At 37.9% G+C, this 26,568-nt stretch overlaps 1 protein-coding gene across 11 annotated transcripts; it reads left to right on the forward strand.

The window, feature by feature from the left end:
• Positions 1 to 25,780, forward strand: LOC133445910 (muscleblind-like protein 2a). Of its 11 annotated transcripts, none has more exons than XR_009782792.1 (11): positions 1 to 246; positions 6,002 to 6,684; positions 14,153 to 14,317; positions 14,409 to 14,633; positions 14,756 to 15,010; positions 16,219 to 16,269; positions 17,569 to 17,622; positions 17,938 to 18,094; positions 21,106 to 21,138; positions 21,228 to 21,909; positions 22,706 to 22,759. XR_009782792.1 is itself a non-coding variant. In XM_061723444.1 (11 exons), exons 2-11 carry the CDS (start codon positions 6,511 to 6,513, stop codon positions 22,718 to 22,720), a joined length of 1,224 nt encoding a protein of 407 aa, XP_061579428.1. In that variant the 5' UTR covers positions 1 to 246; positions 6,002 to 6,510; the 3' UTR covers positions 22,721 to 25,780. The 11 variants fall into 11 exon arrangements, 10 of the variants coding, with proteins under 10 accessions (XP_061579428.1, XP_061579431.1, XP_061579425.1 ...); XM_061723444.1 differs by having other exon boundaries at positions 21,815 to 21,909; positions 22,706 to 25,780; XM_061723447.1 differs by having other exon boundaries at positions 21,857 to 21,909; positions 22,706 to 25,780.
• The last annotated feature ends 788 nt before the right edge of the window (positions 25,781 to 26,568 follow it).

Below are 26,568 nucleotides of genomic sequence, written 5' to 3' on the forward strand. Positions count from 1 at the left end.
AATTGACGACCGTACAGTAAGCTGTCAAAAGCTTGTTGCTTAAATCTGTGCAGCTCTCCAAAGTAAATAAGAAATGACGTCGTCGGACGAGCTTTAATTTTAATGAAGGCGAAGCGAATGAAAGGGGTTATTGACGGGACATCTTTGGGGACGACTGACATCGTGTTTTCGCTTAGTTCAGGTGCCGTGTCATCCGCCGTAGCTGCTGCGTGACACCGAAACCTGCCCGTTCCTGGTGATGGTGAGGTAAGAAAATCCTCTGCTGCAGCTTAGACACCCCTGGCACTAATGTGCTGCATGTGCTGCATTGATACACAGCCTATTGATAACCGTGCAGCTTATTGGTAACCAGTGACAGAGCTGTTTGCAGCGTGCTAGCTGAAGCCAGGCGGCTACCTGCTGTAGCTGCGGATGAAGATGCAAATCAGGGATGGAAAATCGACGCAGAGCCTACGCCGTAGGGTACGCGGCGACGCACAACGTACGGTGTGCGTCGCCGCGTACCGTACGGCGTAGGCTCTGCGTTGTTGTGACGCGGAACCATAAATCAGCCTTAAATCTGTGCCTAACATCAAATCTGTTAAAAACGAGACGATGGCAAGGCTGATAATTAATTGTGATCATAGAGAGCAATTCAAATTTATTATAGCAACTTCTGTCTGAATTTTAGTCATTTTAGACATTTTTTAGATAAGTTTATAACACAATTACAGCTGTGCTGGATACTTTATGTACATCATTTAATCATGGCAATAATTCTTTTTACAGTCTATTGTCCTCCATGGTCTTAGCATATATAATATACAAATATTTGAGGTATAAAGGAGCTTCACACTGCTAAAGTTTAAACATAAACCTGGACAAAACCCATCGATAGATATTTTATAGGCATATCTATACGAAACAATTAAATACAGAATAAATACAAAATAGAAACACAAACTAAAAATCAACCCAAAAATAAAAATAAACATAATGACATTGAAAAAAGGGTCCTTTCAAATCACATCTTTCAATATATGGACAATTGTGCAATAATTATTTGGTCCTCCATAGTCTAAGCATATATAATATACAGATGTTTGAGGTATAAAGAATCTTGAAAAATCTGAATTTTAATCGCACAAGACATTTTTAGATAAGTTTATAACACAATTACAGCTGTGCTGGATACTTTATGTACGTCATTTAATCATTACTAGCATATCTATACGAAAAAATGTAATACAGAATAAATACAAAATAGAAACACAAACTAAAAATCCCCCCAAAATAAAAATAAACATAATGACATTGAAAAAAGGGTCCTTTCAAATCACATCTTTCAATATATGAACAATTGTGCAATAATTCTTTTTACAGTCTATTGTCCTCCATAGTCTAAGCATATATAATATACAAATATTTGAGGTATAAAGGAGCTTCACACTGCTCAAGTTTAAACATAAACCTGGACAAAACCCATCAATAGATATTTTATAGGGTTTTATTAAACCTAAACTAAAACCAGTCGACACTGGATGAAAAAGAAATTATATTAATTGGTCAGTGGTAATCTAGTGGCTACACCAACCAAGTTAAACCACCTTGTATGAACAAGGCCACAACCCTTATTGCTCCATGGTGTGTGTGTGTCAGATGTAAGTCGCTTTGGATAAAAGCATCTGCTAAATGACAGTAGTAGTAGTATTAAAGAAAATACAACAACAAAGCAAGATTTCCCGTTGTTGCTCTTTTTTAAATGTTGTTGTCTTTCTTGTATTTTGTAGTGTTTTCTTTTTTTCTTCTTTCTTTACAGTTTATGTCTTTTTGTTCACAGGCTTTTTGAAAGAATTCAAAGTTTTTTCTGTTGTTCGGTTTTTGGTTTTGTCTGTTTGTTTTGTCCAATATTGTAACTGTTGTTATTTGGTTGTGTTTTCCTCCTCATAGAGATAATATTTGCATAGCTAATGAGTAATTGCATCTGGCACATTTTCTTAAATGCATTAAAAAACAAAAGCACTAAGCAGGAGGTCCCCACTTTTGAGCCAGGTCCTGCTCAAGGGTTCTTACCTCTTAAAGGAGTTTTTTCTTGCCACTGTTTGGCTTAAGGTTTTTCTCCCTCTAGGGAAGTTTTTACCTGCCACCTTTTATGTAATAATTGCTAGGGTCACCCTAGCAATTATTACATAAAAGGTGGCAGGTAAAAACTAGCATGACACCCTGGGTGTCATATGCTTGGTCTCTGAAAAGCACCTAGAGACCACTTGCATTGTAATAAACGTTATATAAATAACATTAAATTGAAAAATTTAATTGAACTGTAGCAGGACTTGTACTTTTATTTCAAGTTGACCTAAACAAGTTGTGGAACTGACTTTTTAAGTGCTTGTGACCTCAAAAACTTGTGATATGCTCACTTTATTAGGTCTAACTATCTATCTATCTATCTATCTATCTATCTATCTATCTATCTATCTATCTATCTATCTATATATATATATATATATAGATATATATATATATACACACATACAGATATACTTACTGCTTTATTAGGTATACCAGGTGTACATAGAGTGGCTGATGTATGAGCTATGGCTGACCTTCATGTAATATAAAGGCTGCCAAAGACATAAACACAGATAAATAATGGCAGGATACACATTAATGAGCTTCTATTCATGTTCTATAGTCACCTTGTGCAGTTTTGATGCGTATAATTTTCAGAGAAATGGATTTAGCGTTGAACTCCATGTTCACTGACTAAACTAAGATAATAAATAAAGGGTCAACAGGAAGCTTTCCAATAGTGCACCAGCTTCTGGTTTCCCATTGGCCAGTTGGAGACTGGGAGGGCCCTTCCAGAGGCCAGCACCCATAGACAGGAAGGGGGGTGGCTGGAAATGTTTTACTCAGAGTCTGGCAGTCTGTGTTTTACTGTTGTGAAGAGAAAGTATTTGGCATCTGAATCCATGGGACGGAAAAAGGGGTAAGAGTTCTTTCTTGACATCATGTTAACAAGGAAGCGGTTCAAATAATGTATCTTTAACCTACGTTTAAGACCACAGATAAAAGTTTAGTGCCGCATGAAGTGAGAGAGGCAATTTTTTTTTTTTTTTTTTTTTTTGGTTGCTCCATTTCCTGACTTGCGCCTAAAGGAATTTGCTGCAGTGTGCTGTGGCATTGCATGGGCTGTTGCAGAGGAGGAAGAGGACGAACAATAGCAGAGTTTATTTTAAATTTGTGCCTTTGAGTCTTACACTCACATAGCCTGCTTCTTGTTGTCACTTGAGATATGTATACTTCAGAGTTTTAAAAAATGAAGAAAGAAAAAAACTCTTTAAAGGACATATTTGTGTCCTAAATGAACATTTTCTCTCATCTTAGACACTTCCTGTGTAGCTCCAGGTCTAGTGTAAACGTTTGACTCCTGTTTCACAACATGATGTGTGTGTGTAGGTTTCTTTTTCCCTTCGGTGTCTTTTTTTATTGCTCTCCTCATATTTTGTGTGCGCTCTGTTGGGGCTTTGAGTCAGCAAATCTCATTGAAGCTATAGTCTTATAGCAGAGTAGCTGTATTTATTTATTTTTTTAAACAGGCTTCATTGTAAGATGAATACTTGACAAATATAAAATGCAGTTAGTTGATTTGGATTGAAACTTTATAACAAACATTCCACAACCCACATCTAACAGTTGTATAGATTGAATCTTTGGCAAGTTCACATGTTGTTATTGAATAATTGATTCCCATGACACCACTCAGCTACATGTCCCAAACAGCAAAACAGATGTGCCTCTGTTTAAGTCATGTGACAAAGCCAACGCTTACTGAGGAAGCGTGACCTGGACAAATCTTGTGTGCTCGTGTGAAATGTGTTGCCATAGCAATGCATTCATGCTGTTAGACTAAAAATTGCCAGCTGAAGTATTTTGGATGTTTACTGGCAGGATTGTTGTGTTGGTGGAGGACGAGTATAGATGATTGTGCTTAAGGTAAATTGACTTTATCCCCCCTGACTACCGTTTCTTTCATGAAATGCCAGCCTGCAGAAGATCTCGGCTTTGGTCAACCAGGCAATATGTTACCATAGTGTTGTGGAGTTTTATGAGATTTAATATGTGTGCTAAGAATAGAAATAGATTAAAAATAGATTATAGTTGTGGAGAAAAGCTGACCTGTCCACAGTATACCCCGTCCTTTCACCCTATGACAACTGGGATAGGCTCCAACAGATCCCTGTGATCCTTAACAGGGGGAATAGGGTAGCAGTATAAAACTTTAATAGGTCTGTAATAGGTCTTTTTTGGTAGGGAGGGGTCTAATTTTATGACTACATTGTCACACTGGTGGCATGCTAATTCAGTGGTTTACACTCATACTGTACAGCAACATGCGTTTGCGATAAGCCTGCCTTTCTCACTGTTCAAAGATGTGGATATCAGGTTAATTGGGGATTTTGATCCTGACAGGAGCCTGATTGGTTGTCTGTCTCTGTTAGCTAGCCATATGATTGACTGGCGTGCAGTGCTTCAGCTGGGATAGTCTTCCTTTACCTCATCATAATAACTTTGTTCGATGACAAGTTCAAAAGTGCAGTAACTCATTTGCAATATAATATTTCTCATCTGTTTACGAACTAACATCGGTGTACTTTTGTATACTCTAAATTAGGGCTGGGTATCGATTCAAATGTGAAGAATTGATTCGATTCCGATTCTTAATATTCAGAATCGATTATCATGATTCGATTCGATCCGATTCGATATTGATTTGGCTTAGTGTTATTTAAAATGTTTTTTGAGCTGTTGCCTGAATTATATGACTGTAAAATAACTAGTGACATAATAATTTCACAATAATTATTGTGAAATAACTAAGACATAAATAACTCAAACAGGCCTTTCAATATCCATTTAAAGTGCAAAAAAGAAAGAAATTGCAACAGTTCATGCAGTAAACAAATCATTTTAGTTTATCTAATTTATTCTGCCACAACGCACACATATTGCCATGAAGCACCTGGCATTTTTCAGAAGTGTCATGACAAACTGGGATTAAAGTTCACCTGGCGAAAACCTAACGGAATCAGCCGGTGCGGCTCGTTGCCTAGCAAAAAAAAAAAAATAGAAAGAAAAATAAAAAATCGATCTTTAGACATAAGAATCGATTTTTAGGAATTAATATGAGAATCGATTTAGAATCGGAAAATCGATTTTTTTCAACACAGGCCTACTGAAAATATATAATATTATCAATATATACAATATCACAAATGTGCCCTTTGAAGAGTACATTTGCTACTTTTTTATGTACTTTATATTTGACATAGGACATTTCTTATTTTATTCTTATATATATTTTTTTAAATATTTTTATCCCTGATTTTTTGCCCCATTTTTCATCACCAGTGCCCTACCTAAGTGTCAGTCCTGGGCATTGCTCCCCTCTACCAACCCCGGGAGGCCCTGCACTGAGCTCAAGTCTCCTCCTTAACCTTAGGAGTGAGCAGGCCATTTTATTCTTATTTTTATGTATGATTCCACTAAAGGATTAGTGTGCGTAGCAGTTGACGCTAATGGTACTTATTGTTATTGATTACCTGATCTAATATTTTCTAACATAATTATTTTTTCTAGAACACATAATCTTAGAAAGTATGTCAATTCATCATTTCTCAGATTTTTTAATCCCATGGTACAAAACTCATGATTTGAATTTGTAATGATATAAAAAGAAACAGTACAGACCAAAATGGTAGAACTACAGACTGTTGAGAGTTTTTACTTTCAGTATGACTTTATTCTTTACAAAATATCCCAGCTTTCTTCTATAAAATGCTAAAGAACAGAGAAGGATTTGTCTTTTATTGAGATCAGGGGATATGTTTACAGTGAATGAATGATTACAGCTGGTTTAAAGTAGTGCCGGAAAAGCCACCTGAACGACAAATAGCATAATTACACTGATGTTCAACTCCATGAACAGTTGGTTACATTTTGTTCTCTTCTCTTTCAGGTCACAAACAGAAGTGCCTTTGAGAAGACAACCTGAAGTTGGACCATGATCGGAGTTGGCTTGTGCTCTCTTTAATGTCATACTCAAGTACCAACATAAGTAACCTCAGCTGCAAGGCGGTTTGCACACATCCAGCACCAAAGACATTGAACTCGAGCCATAATACCAGAGGAAAAGAAGGAGGAGAATGACCTGAGAATGTTTCACTGAAGTGACAAGTCTGTGTTTTGTAGCTTGTTTGATGCCTATGGACATTCTCAGTTCAGGAATATACATTATCGCAGAGAATAGACACATCTGCTGCTGTTTCTGCCTGAAGGAAGACTTCTCAGTGATCGGCCAACTATCTCATCATTCTGCTTCAGCTGATGGAGGAGCCATCAGTTTGTTTATAAAGAGGATAGGGTTACACTTGGAGCTAAATGCTTGATTATTCTGCTGCTTTTGGGGTGTAATTAGACAATAAGGTTGACATTTCGCATTCTTTGTGTGCTAAAAACACTTTGGCAATGGCGCTGAATATGTCCTCGGTAAGAGACACTAAATGGCTGACTTTGGAAGTCTGTCGCCAGTTTCAGCGTGGAAACTGTTCACGCAGCGATGAGGAATGCAAATTTGCACACCCGCCGAAGAGCTGCCAGGTCGAGAACGGGAGAGTTATAGCCTGCTTTGACTCGCTGAAGGTGAGTAATGGTGTGGATTCTTTTAAAAATATCACACAAAAAAATGAGGAATGTGATCAAAAAATTTACGACGTTGGCATAGTTGTTCCTGCGTGAGCAGCTTTTGCTTGGACCGATTCTGTCCTGCCTTGTCCAAACCAGTCCTTCAGACAAGAATATCTTGCAATAGCAGTGGTTCATATATCTTTCTCCCTTTTACTTTGGCACAACGTCTGATATCTGCACTATCAAGTGAAAATGCATGTACATATTACCTTGAAAAACATAGTACGCCCATGATTTCAGTACATTAGCAGTCTCTCACGATTCTGTGGAGTAATTTTTGGCCCCCTTTTATTTTCAACATTGCATCAGGTCATAGAGGGTTCACAGGAATTCATTCATGAAAAGTTCTCTTCACGTCCTGCCACACACATTGATTCGTTTCATCAACTTTTCTGTTGCAGATTTACTGTTTTGCTTGGGATTATTGTCCAGTTGCGTGACCAAGCTTTAGTTACTAGATGGATGGCTTTATATGTGAATCTAGAATACTTTAGTATTTGATAACGGCAAGGTGCCCTGGTCATTCAGCCTCAAAACAAGCTCAAATCCCCTCCACCCTCTAGCTTTACAGTTAGGTAAGAGGTGTGTCCATGTGGTGCTGTGTATTATGTCCCAACACCTCATTTGCATCACATTTAAGCCTGTTAGTCCATAGAGAATTGTCCCAGCCTTTGTTCTTTATGAAGTTGCAATTTTGCAAACCTAAGCCGTTATGATGTGATCTTTTTATACAGAAGAGGCTTCCCCTGGGAGGGAGAAGCAAGGCACACACATGTTCTGTCTTTTTTTAATTACATTTTACATACATTTTAACATTTAACATGCTAACAAAGGCATTTATCAGATATGGCTCTTGGGTCATTTTGCAATTTCCTCCAACATCGGGGGAAGACTTGCTTTGAAGTCCACCATGGGATTATCAGCGACTCTCTTCCACTAGTAAATAATCTTTCTCACTAATGAGGGAACTCCCGCTTTATTTGGCTATAACCCTATTATCCTACCCAGATTGATGGGCAACAATAATCGTCTCTCCAAGATTAGTGCTTGGACATTGTGTTACAGCAGCTGATTACTCTAAACCAGCAAACTGACAAAACCTCTGCTTTTATAGATGAATAAAGCTAGTTAGATTAACCCTTGTATTAAGACTCAGTATTTATGACCAAAATAATGCATACTATCGGAGGCGTTGCTGTTCATCTGAGGTTGTATTAATTTCATCCTAAAGCCTGACATGCAAAACCTTACAACTGAAAGAGGGTGTAACTTATTTTTCACTTGACTGTACACCGGGTTTAATTTTACGAAGACGCTTATCTTCCGCCGAAAATGCTGATAATAGAGAAATAATCCTGTCTGGTTTTAAGGCTTTAACCTTCCTAATGAGGAATTCTCAAAGTCCCTCACGGATTAAGATGCCTGAGAATCCAGACACATGCCAACCCTCAGAGCAAGACTCCAGTCTCACAGTCATTATCCCAAAACCCATTACACGTTTAAAAATCACAACTAATGCCGCGCATTTGCAAAAACACAGCAACATAGCCGTTTAATGTTGCTCATTACATTTATATTATGCAGATGATTAAATAAAAGGTTTTGGCAGGCAGAAGGATTACACGATCCCGCTGCTTGTGTAGCTGCGCTGTATGGGGGCCACGGCTACCTTAATCCATCCTAAAACATTCACTATCACACCCCGACGCAGCTTTGTCCTGAGGATTATTCTTATGCTAAGTCATCGCCTTATCACCTCACTTTAGGTTTAAGCGCAGAGAGCATGTACCCCAGTGGTCAAGAGGTTAAAGACTTGCAATAGGAACGTTGCTATTTTTAATATTGTTCAACAGATTGTTATAGATCTGCACTGCATTCTGCTGTCAGCAATTTGTTCAATTGTTGAATTTATTAAATATTTGTTTTGGGCTTGTTAGTCTTCAGACTCCGAGATGCTTGGGACAGTGCTGAGGATGCTGAGAGACAGATCTCAGGCCATTTTAAATTAAATACACTATCAGGGCAAAATGAGGTGAGTTTGAGCAAATGGCTTTGGTTTGCCCTCATAAATTCTGCACCTCATCCTGCCAATTACGCAGCGGAGATCATGATGTGATGTGACTGTGATCATTTATCACTGCACTCTCTGGGGAAGTTTGTAAAACCACCAGGTGAAAAAAGGAGGCTGATTTCAGTGATGAGCCGCTGACTTTCACAGAGTCTGCACAGTCCCCTGATCTCTGCAGTCAAGTGTTGGCTCTCGACATAATTAATCCACAGGTTGTAACTCCAGTAAGAAGATACCTTCATGTGTAATCCACTAACAGCTGCAATGTGAGATCATTAAATAGGATCTTCAACCATGAACTAATGATTCTTTGAGCTGGATCACCAGAGTTTAGACCTTCAGGTTTATACATACATACATAAGCCGGTTTGTAAAAGTATAGTTACAGTTATAGTTTGTAACATTACAGTTAGATCTTTTCATGGTCATGGTTTCGTGTTTTCATAGCTGTATTTTTTTTTTCTTGAAAGAGTTTGCATGCAAGCCTCAGAATTGGCTTTACGCCGACTTTAATCTAAATATAGAAGTGTATATTCTTTCTTAGATAAGTTGTTTTTATTTACACAAGATGACAGATTAGCATTGTGTTAATCGAGGTGGTGTTTACTTCCCCATGACTTCAGCGCCCACACCCTGGGTGGGGTTGGAGAAAGGGCCTTTCTGTGCTCCCTTGGGTAGCTAATGTGAGCTCACAAAAACATGCAGCAGCCCTGGGCTACACACTGCCCCCTCTGGCCAGCTGGAGGGGTGAGGAGGATCTGGCCGGAATAACGTGATCCTTCCACGCGCTACGTCCGGCCGGAGAAGCCCCACCCTGTTGGGTGATAAGAATCAGCCTGCTCACTCCTCAAGTTAAGAAGGAGACTAGAGCTCAGGGCCCAAGCTGTTCGCTTGCTGTCTCTACTACTTTACATCAAGATATATTTTAAGTATCTCTTAATAATAAGGTTAGCTTCATCTTAAAAAAGCAATCTCAAAACTTCTATGGAGTAAAGTTAAGCACTATCAGAGATTTCATTTAAAGAAAAACATGGAAAAATCTTCTTTTTTTTTTTTTCGTTTTTAGAGATGTCCTAAGAAAGGTCAGATTGATGATGTCGTGTTAAGCTGCAGACTTGTTCACACGTGTTCCCACTATGATAAAGCTTATTCTCATAAATTCAGGGAGTGTCAGCCCATGAGCACAGATGATTCAAAAGCACCCTAACAAGTTATATGCACGCACAGACATCTCTCACAGGACTTGCACCTGCTTGTGCACCAAAGTTGGGAGAGAACTCTAAATAATAAAAACAAAAGATGCCTGAAGATTAAAAACAGGAAAACTGATAAAATTGGGGTAGGCTGTGGGCGTCCTATCGTTTTGATGATTGCAGTAAGAAAAGTCCTCGAGCTCCAGAATGAAACATGTCGTTACAGGAACAACACTTACTACAATTTATGATTATTAACGATGCATACCAGTTAGCCATGCGTAATCAACAGCTCTGTTTTCAAACCTCAGAGCAAATCAAAATATGGCCTTGAAAGTATCACTTACACATCCTGGAAACAGAACCAACATTCAAATATTGGTTCTGGGAGTGGTGTGTATATTTACATTTATGGAGGGTTGTTGCCTGAGGTTTGGCCGTGTCAACAGCTCTGGAAAGAGTGTTTTGGTGTGCCCACCTGTTTAGCTTGTCATGTTGCGAGTGCCGACGTTTTCATTCCACGAGTGTAAAAGTGATCTCACTCTCTCAGTTTCAAACGTTTAACACATCAGGACATAAATATTATTATTATTATAGTTTTTCCACATATGAACAGTAAGACATTAGATATGCTACCACTCCTCAGTTTATAGTATCAATAACAACATGGCATAATAGATGACATGCCATCGTGTAATTGAAGCTGTAGTCACCCAGAGTACTTCCTAAGAACTTTGGGTTATCTATTTGATACATTAAATCTTAATATTTAAACTTAGGTCTGCTTTGGACGTTTATTTGAGCTTGATCGAGGACTGGCTATTGTATGGCATTGTCCCAAATTAATATAATAATTTGATTTGAAGGAAATTTGGTATTTTAAATTAATGAAGGTGAAGAAAAAAACTTTTATATACGTAGGTGAAATTTAAATCATATTAAACATTCTTCCTCCTGATTTTTTTCTTTGAGTAATTAAAGCACATTTCCTTTTTTATTTTTAACAAACATGTTGGCAATCAAATGTGTATGTGTGTAAAGTTAAGTTCTCATGTAAACTCTTATAAAACATTGGTGCATTTCAGAATCTTTGTTAAAAATCCACAAGAGGTGAATTATCTTCTAGATGGTCAGCATCTTCTAGACGGAGCAGGAGCAGATCTTTGCAAGGAATCCAGAAAAAAAACTACTAAAAATAATCTCTCTAAACTAGAATAAAGCTAATTATTATCGTTGTTACGGTGCAACACCTCATCTGCATTTGGGTTTGACAGTCTCATGCTCTTGTAGCACATGTGGTCTGAGCGCATCAATCTCGAGGCGATTTAACATTTAGATTTTAAAAATGGTATAAATCTCATGAGGGAAATCCAATGAGTGAAATTATTTAAATAAAATAAATACGTACGTACTGGATCCTCTGAGCTGTCCAGGTCAGGAATCGGTTTTTAGAAGGTTAGCTCTATTTATTTTATTTTCAAGATAACGTTGGGCACCGGATCTCTTTATTGACTGTTGAGAGAGACGGGTAGGAGGTCAGAGAGATAGGGGGGGTGACATGCAGTAAACCAGAGTCAACCCTGGACCAGCTGTGACAAGGACACACGGCATCTGTATACGGTGCACCTGCTCATCCCACTAATCTGCCTGCTTCCTCGAAGGTTGGCTTTTTCCCATTCTCTGTTTTCATACAGGATCTAGAGGATAATCAAAAAGAGAGCTTTGCAGATTAATACCTGACTGGCTTTCGTCTTATCGTGTTGACTCGCTGGCATATCACTTTGATTCAAAAATGACTTTCAATGTCACTGCAGTAAAAAAAAGAAATATATATATATATACACACATATATGGCAGTCATGTGGTTGCTACATCTAAATATATCGTACTATCACTTATAGAAGCAAAGAATTTAAAGGAATTTGTATGCTGTAAAAATCCATGCAGTTCTCTAATACAAAACTGATTTCCACAGACTTTTCACTGACCAATTTTTTAAGAAATGCAAGTACAAAGAAAAGGATTTTAGTTGTTTTCACTTACCAACTCTGTGGTCATTAGAAAAAAAAAAAAATGCAGCCAGGCTTCATCAAAATCAGAATGTCTCTATTGGCTAAATGTACAATTTACACGGGGATATTACCTGGCGTAACAGCTTAACATTAACATTTCCCTTAACATTAAATAAAGTTTAATTAACAAAAAGAAGAGAACAATATGTACAATTTAGAAAAAATGAAGACTGGAATATATAGTGATGCGATGAGTATGGAGTTGTGTATTATGGGTTTTTACAATGAAACACCCCCATATGGTCCAGGACACCGGCTTTTCCACCTTTCACAGAAAGCCTGGGTGGTCTTTCCTATATTTTGATGACATTGAACCTAATGTCCATTTTTAAAACAGGAAGTTGACTCTTAAACAGTGGTACCATTGTATTTTTGTCCATTTGAGACAAACTCATAAACATAGCTGATATTCTGCTTCCTGCATGTGTAGCTGAGCTTTAAGTTGGTGCACTCACTGTATTGAATGACGTGGTTTTTCAAACACTCCTGAGCCCATGTGGCAATGACAGATTGTCATGCAGTGCCAACTTAGGGGTTGAAGGTCACGCTTATCTAACAGTGGTCTCAAGTCTGAGATTTCCCTAAAGTCCTTCAATGTAGAAAAATATCTACAGAACATAAAAAAACATCTAGTGATCTGGTGTAAATGTATGCTATATAAAAACAACAGGAGTCATCACACCATCCCACAAGCTGATGGACCACAGCAATCCTAGAGATGCTTAGCTACAAAATTAAAAGCGCGGGCTGTAAGAAGCTGTACCCTCCATGGTGAAGTCAGCTCTGAGCTACAGTAAGATCAACGCGACACAGAGAGAAAATAAGACAGCTAGAAAAGCAGCTGAAAGGTGCACTAAAGAGAGAAAATCCTATGAAATGCAACAGTATTTGAGGCCCTGGAAGCTGCCAAACAGAAAGGCTATCAGCTCAGCTACCTGATTAGGAAGGTACACTACAGAAGCAGAAGCCAGCAAAATAAACAGGATGATCTCCAGTGAACAACATGAAAATTAGCATGAGAAAACACCCAGCCGAGGCCGTGACTGAACAAACTGGAAAAGTATATGGGGCGGGAATCACGTAACACCAAAGCGCTGTGACTATTGAATCCTGACCACAGGAACCATCCCAGGGCAGAGATCAAAGTCTCAAGTATGAAGAGTTGGACAGCACCGGACTCTGTCATGATACACACCTACTTTCAGAATAAACTAACTGCCGTCTGTGAATGCTTGCCAGCTCCACTTACCTGTTAATAGATGGGACAAACCCAGAGGGGTTAACCCAAGACTGTACCGTCCAGGACAAAGCAGTGGATATAAATCTACGAATCCCTAGTAAAACCAACGCCAAGCAGAAGAAACCCAAAAAGCTTGAAAAATGGAAGTAGAAAAGGCGTGAAAAGTGATGGCACTAGTTGTTCCTGTTGTGATATGAACCCTGGCAGACGGGCTCCATCAGATTCCAGAATTAACATTAAACCTTCATGCTCCCAGACCTGCGCAGAGCACCCAGGCTTGATTGATGATGGTAACCATCCCCAGCGAATGGCAATAAGTTAATCTGCTGATTGCAGAAGCTTTAAAAAACATCTCATTTCATGTCATTTGCATGTGCTCATGACTTTATTTGCCCCTGTCCTGCCAACTTTTAAGTGTGTTGCTGAAATTCTAGTTCCTAAGAGGATGATGTTGATCAGTATCTGAAGAAACTGAAAATCATTTCATATGTACTTATGTCCATTGTTTTTTTTTTTTTTTTTTAAAGGTTCAAATAAATCCAAAAATTACAGTTTCATATGCATATTTTTCTTGAATTGGGAAGGCTTTTGGAGTAAACCTAATTGTCAATGATTCAGCTAAAAAGTGTCCTAAAGTCCTTTTGGAAGGTAAATTACAGTTTTGATCAAGATCAAGAAATTAACTTCATCATTCTTTAACAAATGAGTCAGTGATGACTAAATTATAAGTTGCATTAAGGAATAGCGATAAAATGTCCTATTAAGAACCAAAGAGAGAAAAATAAGAGCCGCTCTCTCGTCATTTTGGCGCTCATTTGTCTTTTCTTTTTTATTTTCTCCCGCAATACAGGGCCGTTGCTCCAGAGAAAACTGCAAGTATCTCCATCCACCTTCGCACTTAAAAACTCAGTTAGAGATTAATGGGCGCAACAATCTCATCCAGCAGAAGACAGCAGCCGCTGTGCTCGCCCAGCAGATGCAGCTCATGATCCCCGGACCCAGTCTGCAACCTGTGGTAAGGCCCTCATGACTCAGGAGGAATTTCTTTTTGTGTTATATGTGATGATGCTTGTCTAAAAGGTAATACATGTCCTTTCCCCTCATAGCAGACATTTCCTATTACGCAGGGACTTGGCACTAATTCTGGCCTGGGTTATGGTTCATACATCACACCACTGAGCCATGGAATGGGCCTCATTCCCTCAGACATCCTCTCCAGCACCCCGGTTCTTGTTCCAGGCAGCCCAGCTGTCTCGGCCCAGTGCTCCTCCTCCTCTTCATCCTCTTCTTCTTCTCCCTCACAGAAGCTTCAGCGTACAGACAAATTAGAGGTATTTCTAGACCCCGAGATGTGATTTAACATGAAAACCACATGAATGCTTCTGAGGTTTGGTTATAAACCGCATATATTCAGATAGACCTCTCACTGTCATTGTAACTGCTCGTCTTTAAGGTGTGTCGTGAGTTTCAGAGGGGAAACTGTGCAAGAGGGGAGACAGATTGCCGCTTTGCTCACCCCAGTGACAGCCCAATGATTGATGCCACTGATAACACCGTCACTGTTTGCATGGACTACATCAAGAGCCGCTGCTCCAGGGAGAAGTGCAAGTATTTTCACCCGCCTGCGCACTTGCAGGCCAAAATTAAATCCAGTCAACAACAAGTCAATCAGACGGGTATGGCAGCCCAAGCCACCGCTTCAGCTTTGGTAAGACAACCTTATCCTTCTGGTGGCCCCAGGGCTTGATGCCATTATGTTTGTCATGACATTGCTGAATTGAAATGTATATTTCTACTTGGCACATTGAATACAGTGACGCAGTATGCTCTTTGTATATTAGGAAAAGTCTCTTAGCAGCCGGTAAGACAAAACAAAACAAAACTGAATGCATAAAAGCACCATTTCGATGAATTATTTTACATTCAATTGGCTATTATTTGCCGACACTGGAGACGATAATTTGTGTTTTGGGGTTTCTGGTGTAGCAGATATTAAGGCTGAGACTTTGCTTTCCAATGTTTTGTTATTGCATCTGTTGAAAACTTTTCCAAAGTTCATAAAAAGTTCAATCATTGTGAGACCACATTCAGAGCTTCAGCAGTTCAGCATCAGTCCAGTCAGCTTGCAAACAACCAAAGCAACTACTGTATTTAGTTAACAAACAAAAAAAACACACAGCCTCGGCACCAAATGTACTTTCGAGAATATGTCATACAGTATGTAAATACAGTATATTTATAGAAACATATTTTAGAGCCATAAAAATAATGAATTGTGTTTAATAACAATTGCAAAATAATCATCTGATTGCAGCCATGTTAAAGGAGAAGGTACTAAAATAACTTTTAATTTTTTTAAATATATTCTACCTTGAAAATGTTTTTTTAATGAAATCCAACTAGATTTACTTTGCTTAGAAACACTGAACTAAATATTTATTATGATCATAGTCTCACATCCTTGGCTTCACAAGAAAACTCATCCCCCCATTACCATCTTTGTACTTTATCCAAATACAATATAACAGTATAACACACAGTTCAGATCCCATTTTTTATTAAAACTCTCCAAGTCTTTCATTTCTGCTTTTGAATTTTTCATCAACACGCCTTATTGAACTTAGGAACTAGTAAACTAATAAAACTGTGCTTTTTGTTTGTTAATTGATATATGTGCATTTTCCCAGATACTTCATATAAAGTTCTGAGGCTATGTTGCAGTGCACGGACTCTGTGCTAAACTCTAAAAAAGAATGTAATGGGTAAACAATAACTGCCTGTAAGGAAAAATTCCACAACAAGAGCCCCCATTGTAAAGATGAGTGGTGTTAAGATGCTAATCTCACCCCCTTAAACCAGCTGCACCAGAGCTGCAAACGTTGTTGGAAATGGCATTTTTATTTTGTATCCCTGCAGGCATTTTCAGCAAAACATGTCTCATTCTATGAAGACCTCAGACAATTAAAGGTTAGAAGAATATGTCTCATTGTAGTTATATTCTTAACTCTTTTTACATTTTTCTTGCTGTGCTCATTTAAAAAAAAAAGGAATAGAAAAGAGCTTGAGCTGCTTCTAGTCACTACCAACTAAAACTCTTGATACTATGATGTAAGACATTCCTTTTAATGTCTCTGGAGTGATCTCGGTCTGAACATGTACAGTATCACACAGGGAATGATTCATATCTATAGGTCGAAATTATCAAACCTCTCCTGTCTTTATGTCCAACATCACATGATGAATTTTCTGTACTTTAGAAGTGGTTAGAAACCCCCAGGTGAAACCCTTTATCCAGATACCATCAACAGAGCAGTAAAAACACGCTTTAAAAGAGAGCTGTTGTACTAGGATACTAAAGCAGGCTGCGGTATTCTCAAATGTTGTTAGACACTTTTTATTGAGACCAGTAACAACTTTTGAAAAGAGGTTGTAAAATGTTAAATATTTTGAAATTTCACGCTTGACACCAACTAAAATTCTTTGCCAACTAGAAGTTTATCTACGTCAGTTTCCATGTACATTATCATCTACGCTTACGTACATCTGAATTCTGTTTGTGTTTCATATGACTGAGGTTGTATTTTAAGCTCACAAGATAAAAATACATCCCCGTGTACAGTGCGAGTGCGATGAGCAGGCAGCCGTCATTCCGCTTTAACGCTTCGCTGTAAACGTAGTAAATGGAGCTCCAGATTTTGTGCTTTATGACTTTGGATGCATGGTTCATCTTTTGATTTGTGATAGTGCTTTTGGGCTGACTACTGTAACCAATCTTTCATTTAACAGTAAACACTCTCAGCGCTTGCTCAGTGTTCCATCAGTATCCATTTCACAAAGTCATAACAATCTGTGCGTTTTCCAAAATGATATTACGCCCGCGTCGTTGCACTGACTGCACTGTATTCTGATTATATTAACAACTCTGACCTCATCTCATGTAACGTCACCAGGTAAACAAAGTACAGTTTTAGGGGATTCATGATTGCACATCATATTATTTGGATTAAACTAATGAATACTGACTTACTAATGATTGAATCTTTTAGTAAATGTGCTCTTTGATCAGTGATTTTGGTTACTGTGCATGTATATTGTGTTTTATGTTGTATACTACATTCAGATTATTTTGTTTTTGTTTCCCCCCCTCTCACCTATCCACAATGCCGTTCCTCCATGATGCACCTCTGCTTGCTGTTACCTGTATGTTAATGCGCTTGAATCCCATTGGCCCACTGCCATCATGTGCTCGCTACCTGCTATTAAAAGACTCAGTCGACTGCCAAAGCAATGAAGCGACCCCTCGAGGCGACTGTAGACCTGGTATTTTCACCTTTTGCTTTGCATGTAGCTTTCAATTGTACTTTATAATAATTTTTATTTTTGCCATTGTGGTTGACAACCTCTTCAAGTCTCATAGTCTTTGTGTGCACAGTCACCATCAGTATGTTTAGATGCTTAAATTGTCATATTTGTTGTTTTATTGCTCTATTTTTCATGTGACTGTGCCAACAGTCACTTTCATTGTTTAATCACTGTATAACACTCTATAAACATTAGCATTTGTAGTAGTAAAGTTGTGCTCAAAGATGAACTGAGGAAATTTACACTTTTTAAATTTCCTTCTGTCATTTTCAGGGCTTCCCACAGAGCGTTCTTCAACCCCTTCCAAAGAGACAAGCTCTGGAGAAGAGCGGCTGGCCCAGCTCTCTCTTCACCCCCAGTTTATTGCACTACCAACAAGCTTTGGCGAACACACAACTGCAGCAGCAGACCGCAGCGTTTTATCCCACAGGTGAGCCTCCAAACCAGCGCACAAATACCTTATTTCATGTCTGTCTCACTATGCTCCACATTTATATGTAAATTTTGAAGCAAATTTTCAAAAAGCTGCAATAAATAGAAAAGTAATGATTATAATATAACAAAAACCTGAAGAAGGAAGATACAAATGGGACCAGTGGCCCAGAGTTATTACAGCTGACAGAACTAAGACTATAATATCCTCTTAACTGATATAAAAATGAAAATAAAGAGTTTTTTTAAAACCAAAACTAGATAAAAACTAGAATTAACAAGTATAAATCAACTTTTTTATCATTTTAAGTCTGACATCATTTATTGTTCCACCCATCTGACTGATATCGCCTTTTAACCTTTGGTGCTTCTTTTTTGTAACTATTCAAAGGAAAGACTTATTTCTGTTTTTTGTTCTGTTTTTTGTTCTGTCTGCATTGTTGAAAGGATTCTTTCTCACTAGATTTTTCTAGTTAATATCTGTCAATACCTCGAACGCGAAAACTAAGAATAAAACTAACGTGAAATTAAGTAATTTTTCAAAACTGAAACTACTGATGTGCTTGTTGAAGTAAACCTGAACTCAAATAATCAAACAAACTGAAACTATTATAACCCTGCAGTGACTTGGGCCGTGTGTGAGAGTAAATTGATGATGTTGTGTTCTGTTTCTTCGTTTCATTGCTGAGAATATTGGCCGTGCTTGTTACCAGACACAGCTGATCATTACTTTGATCAGCTGATGTTTCATGTTCATACTTTGATGTTTCATGTTCAAAATATCAAAAACGATCCGTTGAACAATGAACTTCTGTCAGACGTTCCCATCTCCCCTTATGAGCCATAGCACATTTTTGTTTTTAAAGTGGTTCAGCAATTTAATTATTTACTCCCTTTTTTGTTGTTATTATGGCTTTTTTATCAATCTCAGTTCAATTCAATTAAAGTAAATACAAAAAACAGATAAATCCCCAAAGCAAAGTTGTATTTTTTACCAAAGAGATGTAGCAAGTTAATGTTATTATGTCACTATGAAGAACGATTGTAGAAAGCTGGGCAGGAATGATCACCTGTTCCACTTTTGGCTGCAGGAAGACCGTTCTTCCATCACTCCAGTGACAACACTCTTACTTGCGCCACAGTTTTTCTCAGTTTCCTTGACTCTGATACTGCTGCCCCAACTGATAAAACTCAACTCTCCGTCAAAGACTTGTAAAAGATATGCATTATCTTCCTGCAAGCATAGAACGACCTCACTGCCCCCAAGAAGTACAGTCTGTTCTGTCTCCTCTAGATATCTGTAGACTCAAAAAACCTCAACCCCCCTCCTCCCAGGATGGAAATAATGTTTGACGTTTTAGATTTAGAGTTATTATAAAGGACTTGTATACATAGATAGAAATGACGCACAGCTGCACGTGGACTGTGTGTACATGTGTCCTTGTCATGATCGGAATTTGAAATATCCTAGCTATGTGTTGCAACTGTAAACACTTAATCTGCTTTCAGTAATGTGAATAAAAACTTATCTTGGTGTTAAGAGCCCTGGATATGCTACTTGGAGGACCTTGATACAAATGAGAGTTTAATGCTGGAAAATATATTTTCTTAATGAGTTAGACACAACTGTATACACACGATCACAAACGTACAAAAGAAATACCAGGTTTCCTCATCTTCAACATTACTACAGTATCCAGAATATGACAAAGAAGTGGATAAGACAAGACAAAACACAAAAAAACAGACTCATTATTTGCTTTGAGATTGTACAGAACTGGCTGCTAGACAGGCATTCTGCTAATGTGCTACGTGTTGATGTACAATAGATAAGTAACGTAAATTCCACCAGACCTGCCAAAGAGGTTTTTCATAAGTAGTTTTTCTCTGGAAGGAGTGCACTTTGCACATGCACAACAAGGCGCATAACATTCAACGGAAGAAAGCTGAAGAGAAGAGCACCCGGAAAGCATAATGGGCCCGCTAATATCACTTAGCATATAGCTAATTCAACTGCACTTTAACACGATGCTACCTAAACCAGAAGAGTCCCGTTTTTTTTATAAAAATCCCCGGTGTCTGAAGTTGAACGTGACTGCAGTGTCCCGACAAGCACTGGTTTGGCTGTTCCACAACTGAATTCGGGTTCAATTTTCCGGAAACTTACATAAAGCTGCAACGTAACACACACAGCGATTTTCAAAAAAACGCCAACGTGAAATGTTTTTGATCTAAAAGTGATTTGAACCCCCTCCCAAAATAAATAAATAAAAAAAAAATCTAATGCTTATTGCTGTTGTAAATAAATGACACCTAATAAATCATGTCATCATTAGTGTCTGGAAGTCTGACACAACAATTTTTTCTCAACCATTTATTTGACTACTTTGTCTGCAGTGTTCATTAATTATTGTTATTATTGATGTAAAGTGACACCTTAAACTGCAGTGGAAGTCATGCAGACTGATGAGGCATGAAAGGGCATCCCAGTAGCTTCTGTTAGCCCCATGCGGTCTTGGCTACAAGGTCCTGTTGAAAACCTTTAACTCGATGGAAGTGATGGAGCTCTGAGTGTGCAGAAGGGTGCGCGAGTGTACGCCTCATTTCAAAGCAAAATCTAGTTGTAGACAACTGAGATCAGGCTGCTGATGTCTCGTGTCACACAGGCGTCTAACCATCTTTTAATCACATAACTGTCAGCTAAGCGAGCTTCATTGCAACTGGCCCAATATCTGTCCCTGCGCATGGTTGTGGTCTGTTGAATTGCTGAATTCGAAAAAAGTCAATTAATCCCGTCTTTAAGAGTTTAATATTCTGGGTTTTACTTCTGTGAGTACTGTATGTTTTATATGTTGCACAAAACATACTGTCATTAACCATTTGGGCATTTTTTTAATGTGTTTATTACTTAACTGAATGTGTATTTGGCTCATACCCGCGGTGAAGTGTATGAGTGTGTCAGTGGCGATACTAAAATACCTTCTCTCTCTCCATGTCTTAATCGTGCAGGTTCTCTCTTGTGCATGGCTCCTAACAGTGTTGGTAGGTCTCTTCCTTTTCTTCTGGAAACCACATCTTATTGTCAACCGTTAACAAATAATTTTGTTTGAATGAGATTCTTGTTTTTCCAGCTCTGGAAAGCACCACTTTGAACCAGGACCCATATTAATTCATTTGAAGATGTTTTTACATTTCCTTGTTTTTTTTTTGTGTTTTCTTTTTGGGGATCTGTGGCTCATCTGTGGGGATTATTTTTTTGTGTTTACAATTTCTTCTAACAATTCAATCGTCACCATTGAAATTTCAGCACTTTGCTGGGTTCTGTTTGTCAGTTTGCTGTGTGCGATTAGAAAGGATTAGGACATTTGACCAGCATCCCTGAGATGATTTACATTCTTAAATTTCTCTTTACATTATTTAAGATCTGTTAATGTAACAAAAGAAGTAATTTGATCATGACTGCTAGCGTTGCCTCACAAATCATCTCTTTTGGGATGTCAGATTATGGCCAGATTTCCTAATTTTTATTTTTGCCCTTTTATGTTCTCCCCTGCTATCTCGCTTTGCCGTGTGATCACATGCCATCTGCTGGTCTAACCCAATGATGGCTTGCTGCTACTGTCATTTTAGCCTGGCAAGATAGAGAGAAACATTGCTATGGTTACCATAATGCTCCACCTCCCTTTTCATTGCTTTCATGGTTCCCCTCCTGAAAAAGTCCCCATGATGTACAGTGCTACGCCTGCTACTGTCTCTGCAGCAACTACTCCCGCCACAAGTGTCCCCTACGCAGCAACAGCACCAGCCAATCAGGTTTGCTCCTTTTTAAAGCTTTCTGTCGTAAATCCTTGAGCTCTGAATAAGTGCTTCATCTTTAAATCAGGGGGGCTGCTCCGTCAGCATAGAGGGGCCCTGCTTGCATTGCCTTCATAAAGCTTTATGTACCTGCAGACCTTTAGCGGATTTTCTAGGCTGCATCTCATCCCTTTCCTTTATTAAAGACAACACTTATAAAGAATTATTTCACTTGTGAATACATGTAGCAGTGTTGCATTTATTCTTTATTGCATGATTTATGCTTTGTTTGGTGTCTTTTTCAAACTAAATGGAGGCTCAGGATCCTGTAATACGGGTTTTATTAAGTAGTGTGCATTTCTGTGTATGGTATGTCTTACTATTAGATTTGTATTACTTATATTTGGTCATTGTAACTGATCAGGGTTAAATGGTTGACATTTAAGTTAAATTTAGCTGTTTTTCTTTAATCAAAGCTTTTTTCTTCGAAGTGTAGATCCATGTACCTACATATATGCAAATTATTATGTTCAAACCCCATCATGCCCACAGGCTATTACAATTTTTAATTGCTAAAAATAATCTTAACATATCCACAACAAAGAAGAAAAAACGGGGGGAAAGAGGGATTGTGGAGAACAAGAAAATATTTCACCATTCAGTCATAAATTGTTGTGAAGTTTTGCTTTTTCTTTATTTGAAAGACAGACAACCATCAAGCGTTTGATATTGATTTCATTTGTTTCATGACGTTGTGCGACAAAACGTGTGAATGTTTGCTGTACTCAGTGACTGTCTTTTACTTCTGAAACAGATCATCCTCAAGTAACCGTCAGAAACAGAAGTCAGAACCCTGTCGCTGCTGGCAAAGGTCCCGAAAAGCTTCTCTGTAAATACTCTATTAACATCACACCCAACATAAAAGCCGCATGCTGATGACATCACTAATGAAAAGCCTGTAGACATTAATTTCCTACATTATGATAAATTACACTCAGTGGCTCTGTGATGAGGATTGCATTGTCTTAAAGTATCGCAGAAGTTTGTTGTATGCACTTTACACCTGCATCTGTAATGTACGTAACATGTGCACCAACCTGCTCTGATGAAGTCAGGAATTAAGGCATTGTGTCTGTTATTCACCTACTGCTCCAGTGCCTCTCCAATAAATGAGGCATTTATGAACAAATGGAACCAGAAGCCTCTTTCGGGAAGCAGGCCAACAGTCCTGATGCAGTAACAGCACCGTAATACTAACCAATCTGGAAAACCGCAGACATATTGCTCTTTAACTATTTTAAATTATGTAAATATCTAAATTGGAAAAGATGGCTGATCTAATCTGACATCAGCTTTTGTTGTGTGGGCAGTAACGTTTTAATGTCGGGTATTAAAGGGTCTTATATTGGCGATTGTTACCATTTTATCATGATTAATTAGATTTTTTTTTCTGCCCCCACCCCTTCTTGAATGTGCTATTTAAACTAAGAACATTTTGTTTGTTCATGTCTGTCCATCTAGTGCCAGATTTAATTATTTTAAACTCACCAGAGAAAGCACTTATTGAAACGTTAAACTTAGTATTTTATTATTGTCGGATTTAGTTTGACAGCATGTTGGACATCCCTTTAAAATGCTCAGAGATCAGCCCATCTCTCCACTCGTCCTGTTATCCCCAGAGAGCTGGACGAGTGCTCCACCTCCTGGTGTGCCTTTGCATTGCATTACAGAGAAAATGCTGTATGATCCATCTGATGCAGATATATACCTTTTTTAGATAACTCCTTATTTTCAAAATGCATTTCCTGTTCTTGGTCATCATGAAAGCACTCTGTACGCAGTTTTAACTTGTTCATATTCATATATGGTATAGTAAACCATGTGTATGTGACAAGTCACTGCAGACATGACAGATAACTCACTTAAAGGTAGTGGAATTACTAAAGTGTTGTGACCATGTAAAGGTGGATTCATGTGTGAACTTAATGTTGCCATCAGTCTCCAGAACTGTAGGCCTACTATTTGAATGTTGCAAGTGCCTAAAGAATAGTACATGCAAAGACATCTAGGTGTATTTAAAAGGTTTGTCTAAAAATCACTTAATGAAATCTACTTAATTCACAGAAATAAATGTACATGTTCTGCAATGCCATGACAGTGCATTAGTATTTTGTGATCAATGTAGTCTCATATTTTTTTTTTTCTTTCAAGGATGTTAAAATCTGTATGTGTGTGTGTGTATACTGTGCATAAAAGTTACTATCCTGTTAATTTCTCAGATGATAAAGTAGTTTACAAAAAGTTAAAATACTCTCAGTGACATAGTTGAGCTAAAACATTTTGGTAAAATTAAGTTGTGTATGTTTCTTGACACAGTATATTATATATATATATATATATATATATATATATATATATATATATATATATATATATATATATATATATATATATATATTAAAAGTCACCTTTCTTTCAAATTAATACCAGACAGAATGAGACATGTGTCTGTAAAAGAGAATGATTATTCTGTAATATATAATGTTTTCTTCTAAATGTAGTTCCCTAAAGTTTTAGTTCCGTATTTTGCAAACAATGTGTAAGAATATCACTTCAGTGTTATCTTCACTGCATTTGTTCACTTTTTCATCGTGGATTATCCTTGTGAATTGCTTTACACTTTATCAGTAGAATATTAACGAGTACACTTGCATATTTTACCTAGTTTGGAACACTTTGAAAATGTATCCTCTTATATTTGAAGATGAATGTAATTTATTGATCTAACGTTAGCTCTGCTAAGTTCCTCAAAGGACCTTGATCTTCTGGTGTCAGCCTATGAAAACCTGTTTCATTTCCAGGGACTGAATGTTGCAGAAAGGAGAAGCTGAAAGCGTTTTAACTTTGTCACTGCCTTGTCAACCCGTGAGAGAAACGACGAACCCTTGTGTGAGCAGGGACGTCGAATCGTTTGCTATGAAGAGAAGTGCATTATAAAGACCACATTACATAACATTTAGTCATATAATGGGGTTTAATTAGCTGCTGAGGTCAACAGAGGTTTCAGTGATTTAAAAATTGCATCTTTGTAGGTCATATTGTTGGCGCTTATGACTGCAGTATATAGTCCAGTATTTGACTTTATTGTTCTTCGTACACAACAACAGTAATTACACATCGGTTGAGGTTAACCATCAGCTCAGCAGCTGTTTAAACTTTTGTTGGGTTTCAAAATATGCTAGCTTTAATGTTTAGTTTATTAGTAGCTATATTCTCTTTTTTTTTCTTATTTATTTTAACTGCATTTTAAGGCATATTTGTGAACGTCTGTGTGTTATGGTGATTTATTATTTCTTATCCTTTGGTTAGAAAGATAGGGTCATGAAAAAGTTGGGTCTGGCTCACCGATGGAAGCATTTCTCTCCAGCACTTTCTCAACAGTCAGACGACTGCAAAGACATGCTTTTTTTTTTCTTCTTTTTTTGTGAACTCTGCCTTATCTTTGATTCTTTGATCTATTCCTAAATCTGTATATGTTGAGGAATTGTGAATTCACCATTGTTTAACGGAGAACAAAAAGTCAGTTAGGTTTTCTCTTCAGGGCTGAATGACTTAAAAGTTTGAGGCCGTGCTTTTGGATTGTGTTATAAACCCCAACAACATGCTGACAGGCTTTACGTTAACAGGACGTTTGTGTGTGTGATCAGGTTGCAGACGATGAAACTGCCACGCAGGAGCCATAAGTTTCCATCCTGGCATGAATTCCCAATTTTTCTAAAGAATATTTGTGCATAATTAAGCAATTTCATGTGGACAGTTTTGTTCATGTAAATTCTAAATTGTGTAAAATTTGATTTAATACAAATAAATACATGTCATGATAATGCAATGCTGTGTGCTGCGTTTTTATGTCTTCCCTTTATCCATCCATTGTCGATACCACCACCATCCTGTTCAGATTCTCCCAGCTGTCATCGGGTGAGAGATAGGGTACACCCTTGACGGGTCATTTATCCATCACGGCCGTCATCTTAAGGTTGAAAAATATTCTTTTAAGACAACTGGCTCATTACATCAGTTCTCAGTGAGACGGTTATAAAAACATATTAATCATTCATTCCAGTGTTCTGCGTGATGAATTTCACCGGGACTATAATCCCTTTAGTAAATGACAAGTAGTTGTAAAGTATTTAATGTACTATAAACTATGTTTAAAGTACATTTATTCAGTTTACAGTACACTTGTTCAGTTTCAGTTTCTTTTTTACTGTATTTTTTTATTTGTTATTTTTCATAATTATAATTTATCGTTTATTTAGTCTCTTTAGTTCATGTTGTCCGACTTTGAGCTGCTGTAGCACCAACATTTCCCCTCTGGGGATCAATAAAGGACTATCTTATCTTTATCTTATCTTAATTCTGTTATTTGACTATTGTTGAATATTAATAAATAGGATATTAATAATAATTTGTTTCTGTAAGGTTAAGCAGCTTTAATACAACATTCTCAAATTTAGCCGGCGGCGCGCACACATACACACAAAATGCTATGTTACCATAGCAACAGCATCCAGAGTGCATTTGCCTCCTCATGGATACACATCCACGAGTCGCAGCCTGGGATTGGCTGAGCCCTCGCAGGACGTCACCGGGGCAACCGAACGATGGGAATTTTAA

The sequence above is a fragment of the Cololabis saira genome, chromosome 6 (assembly GCF_033807715.1).
Source record: "Cololabis saira isolate AMF1-May2022 chromosome 6, fColSai1.1, whole genome shotgun sequence".
In the NCBI taxonomy this organism is placed as follows: domain Eukaryota; kingdom Metazoa; phylum Chordata; class Actinopteri; order Beloniformes; family Belonidae; genus Cololabis; species Cololabis saira.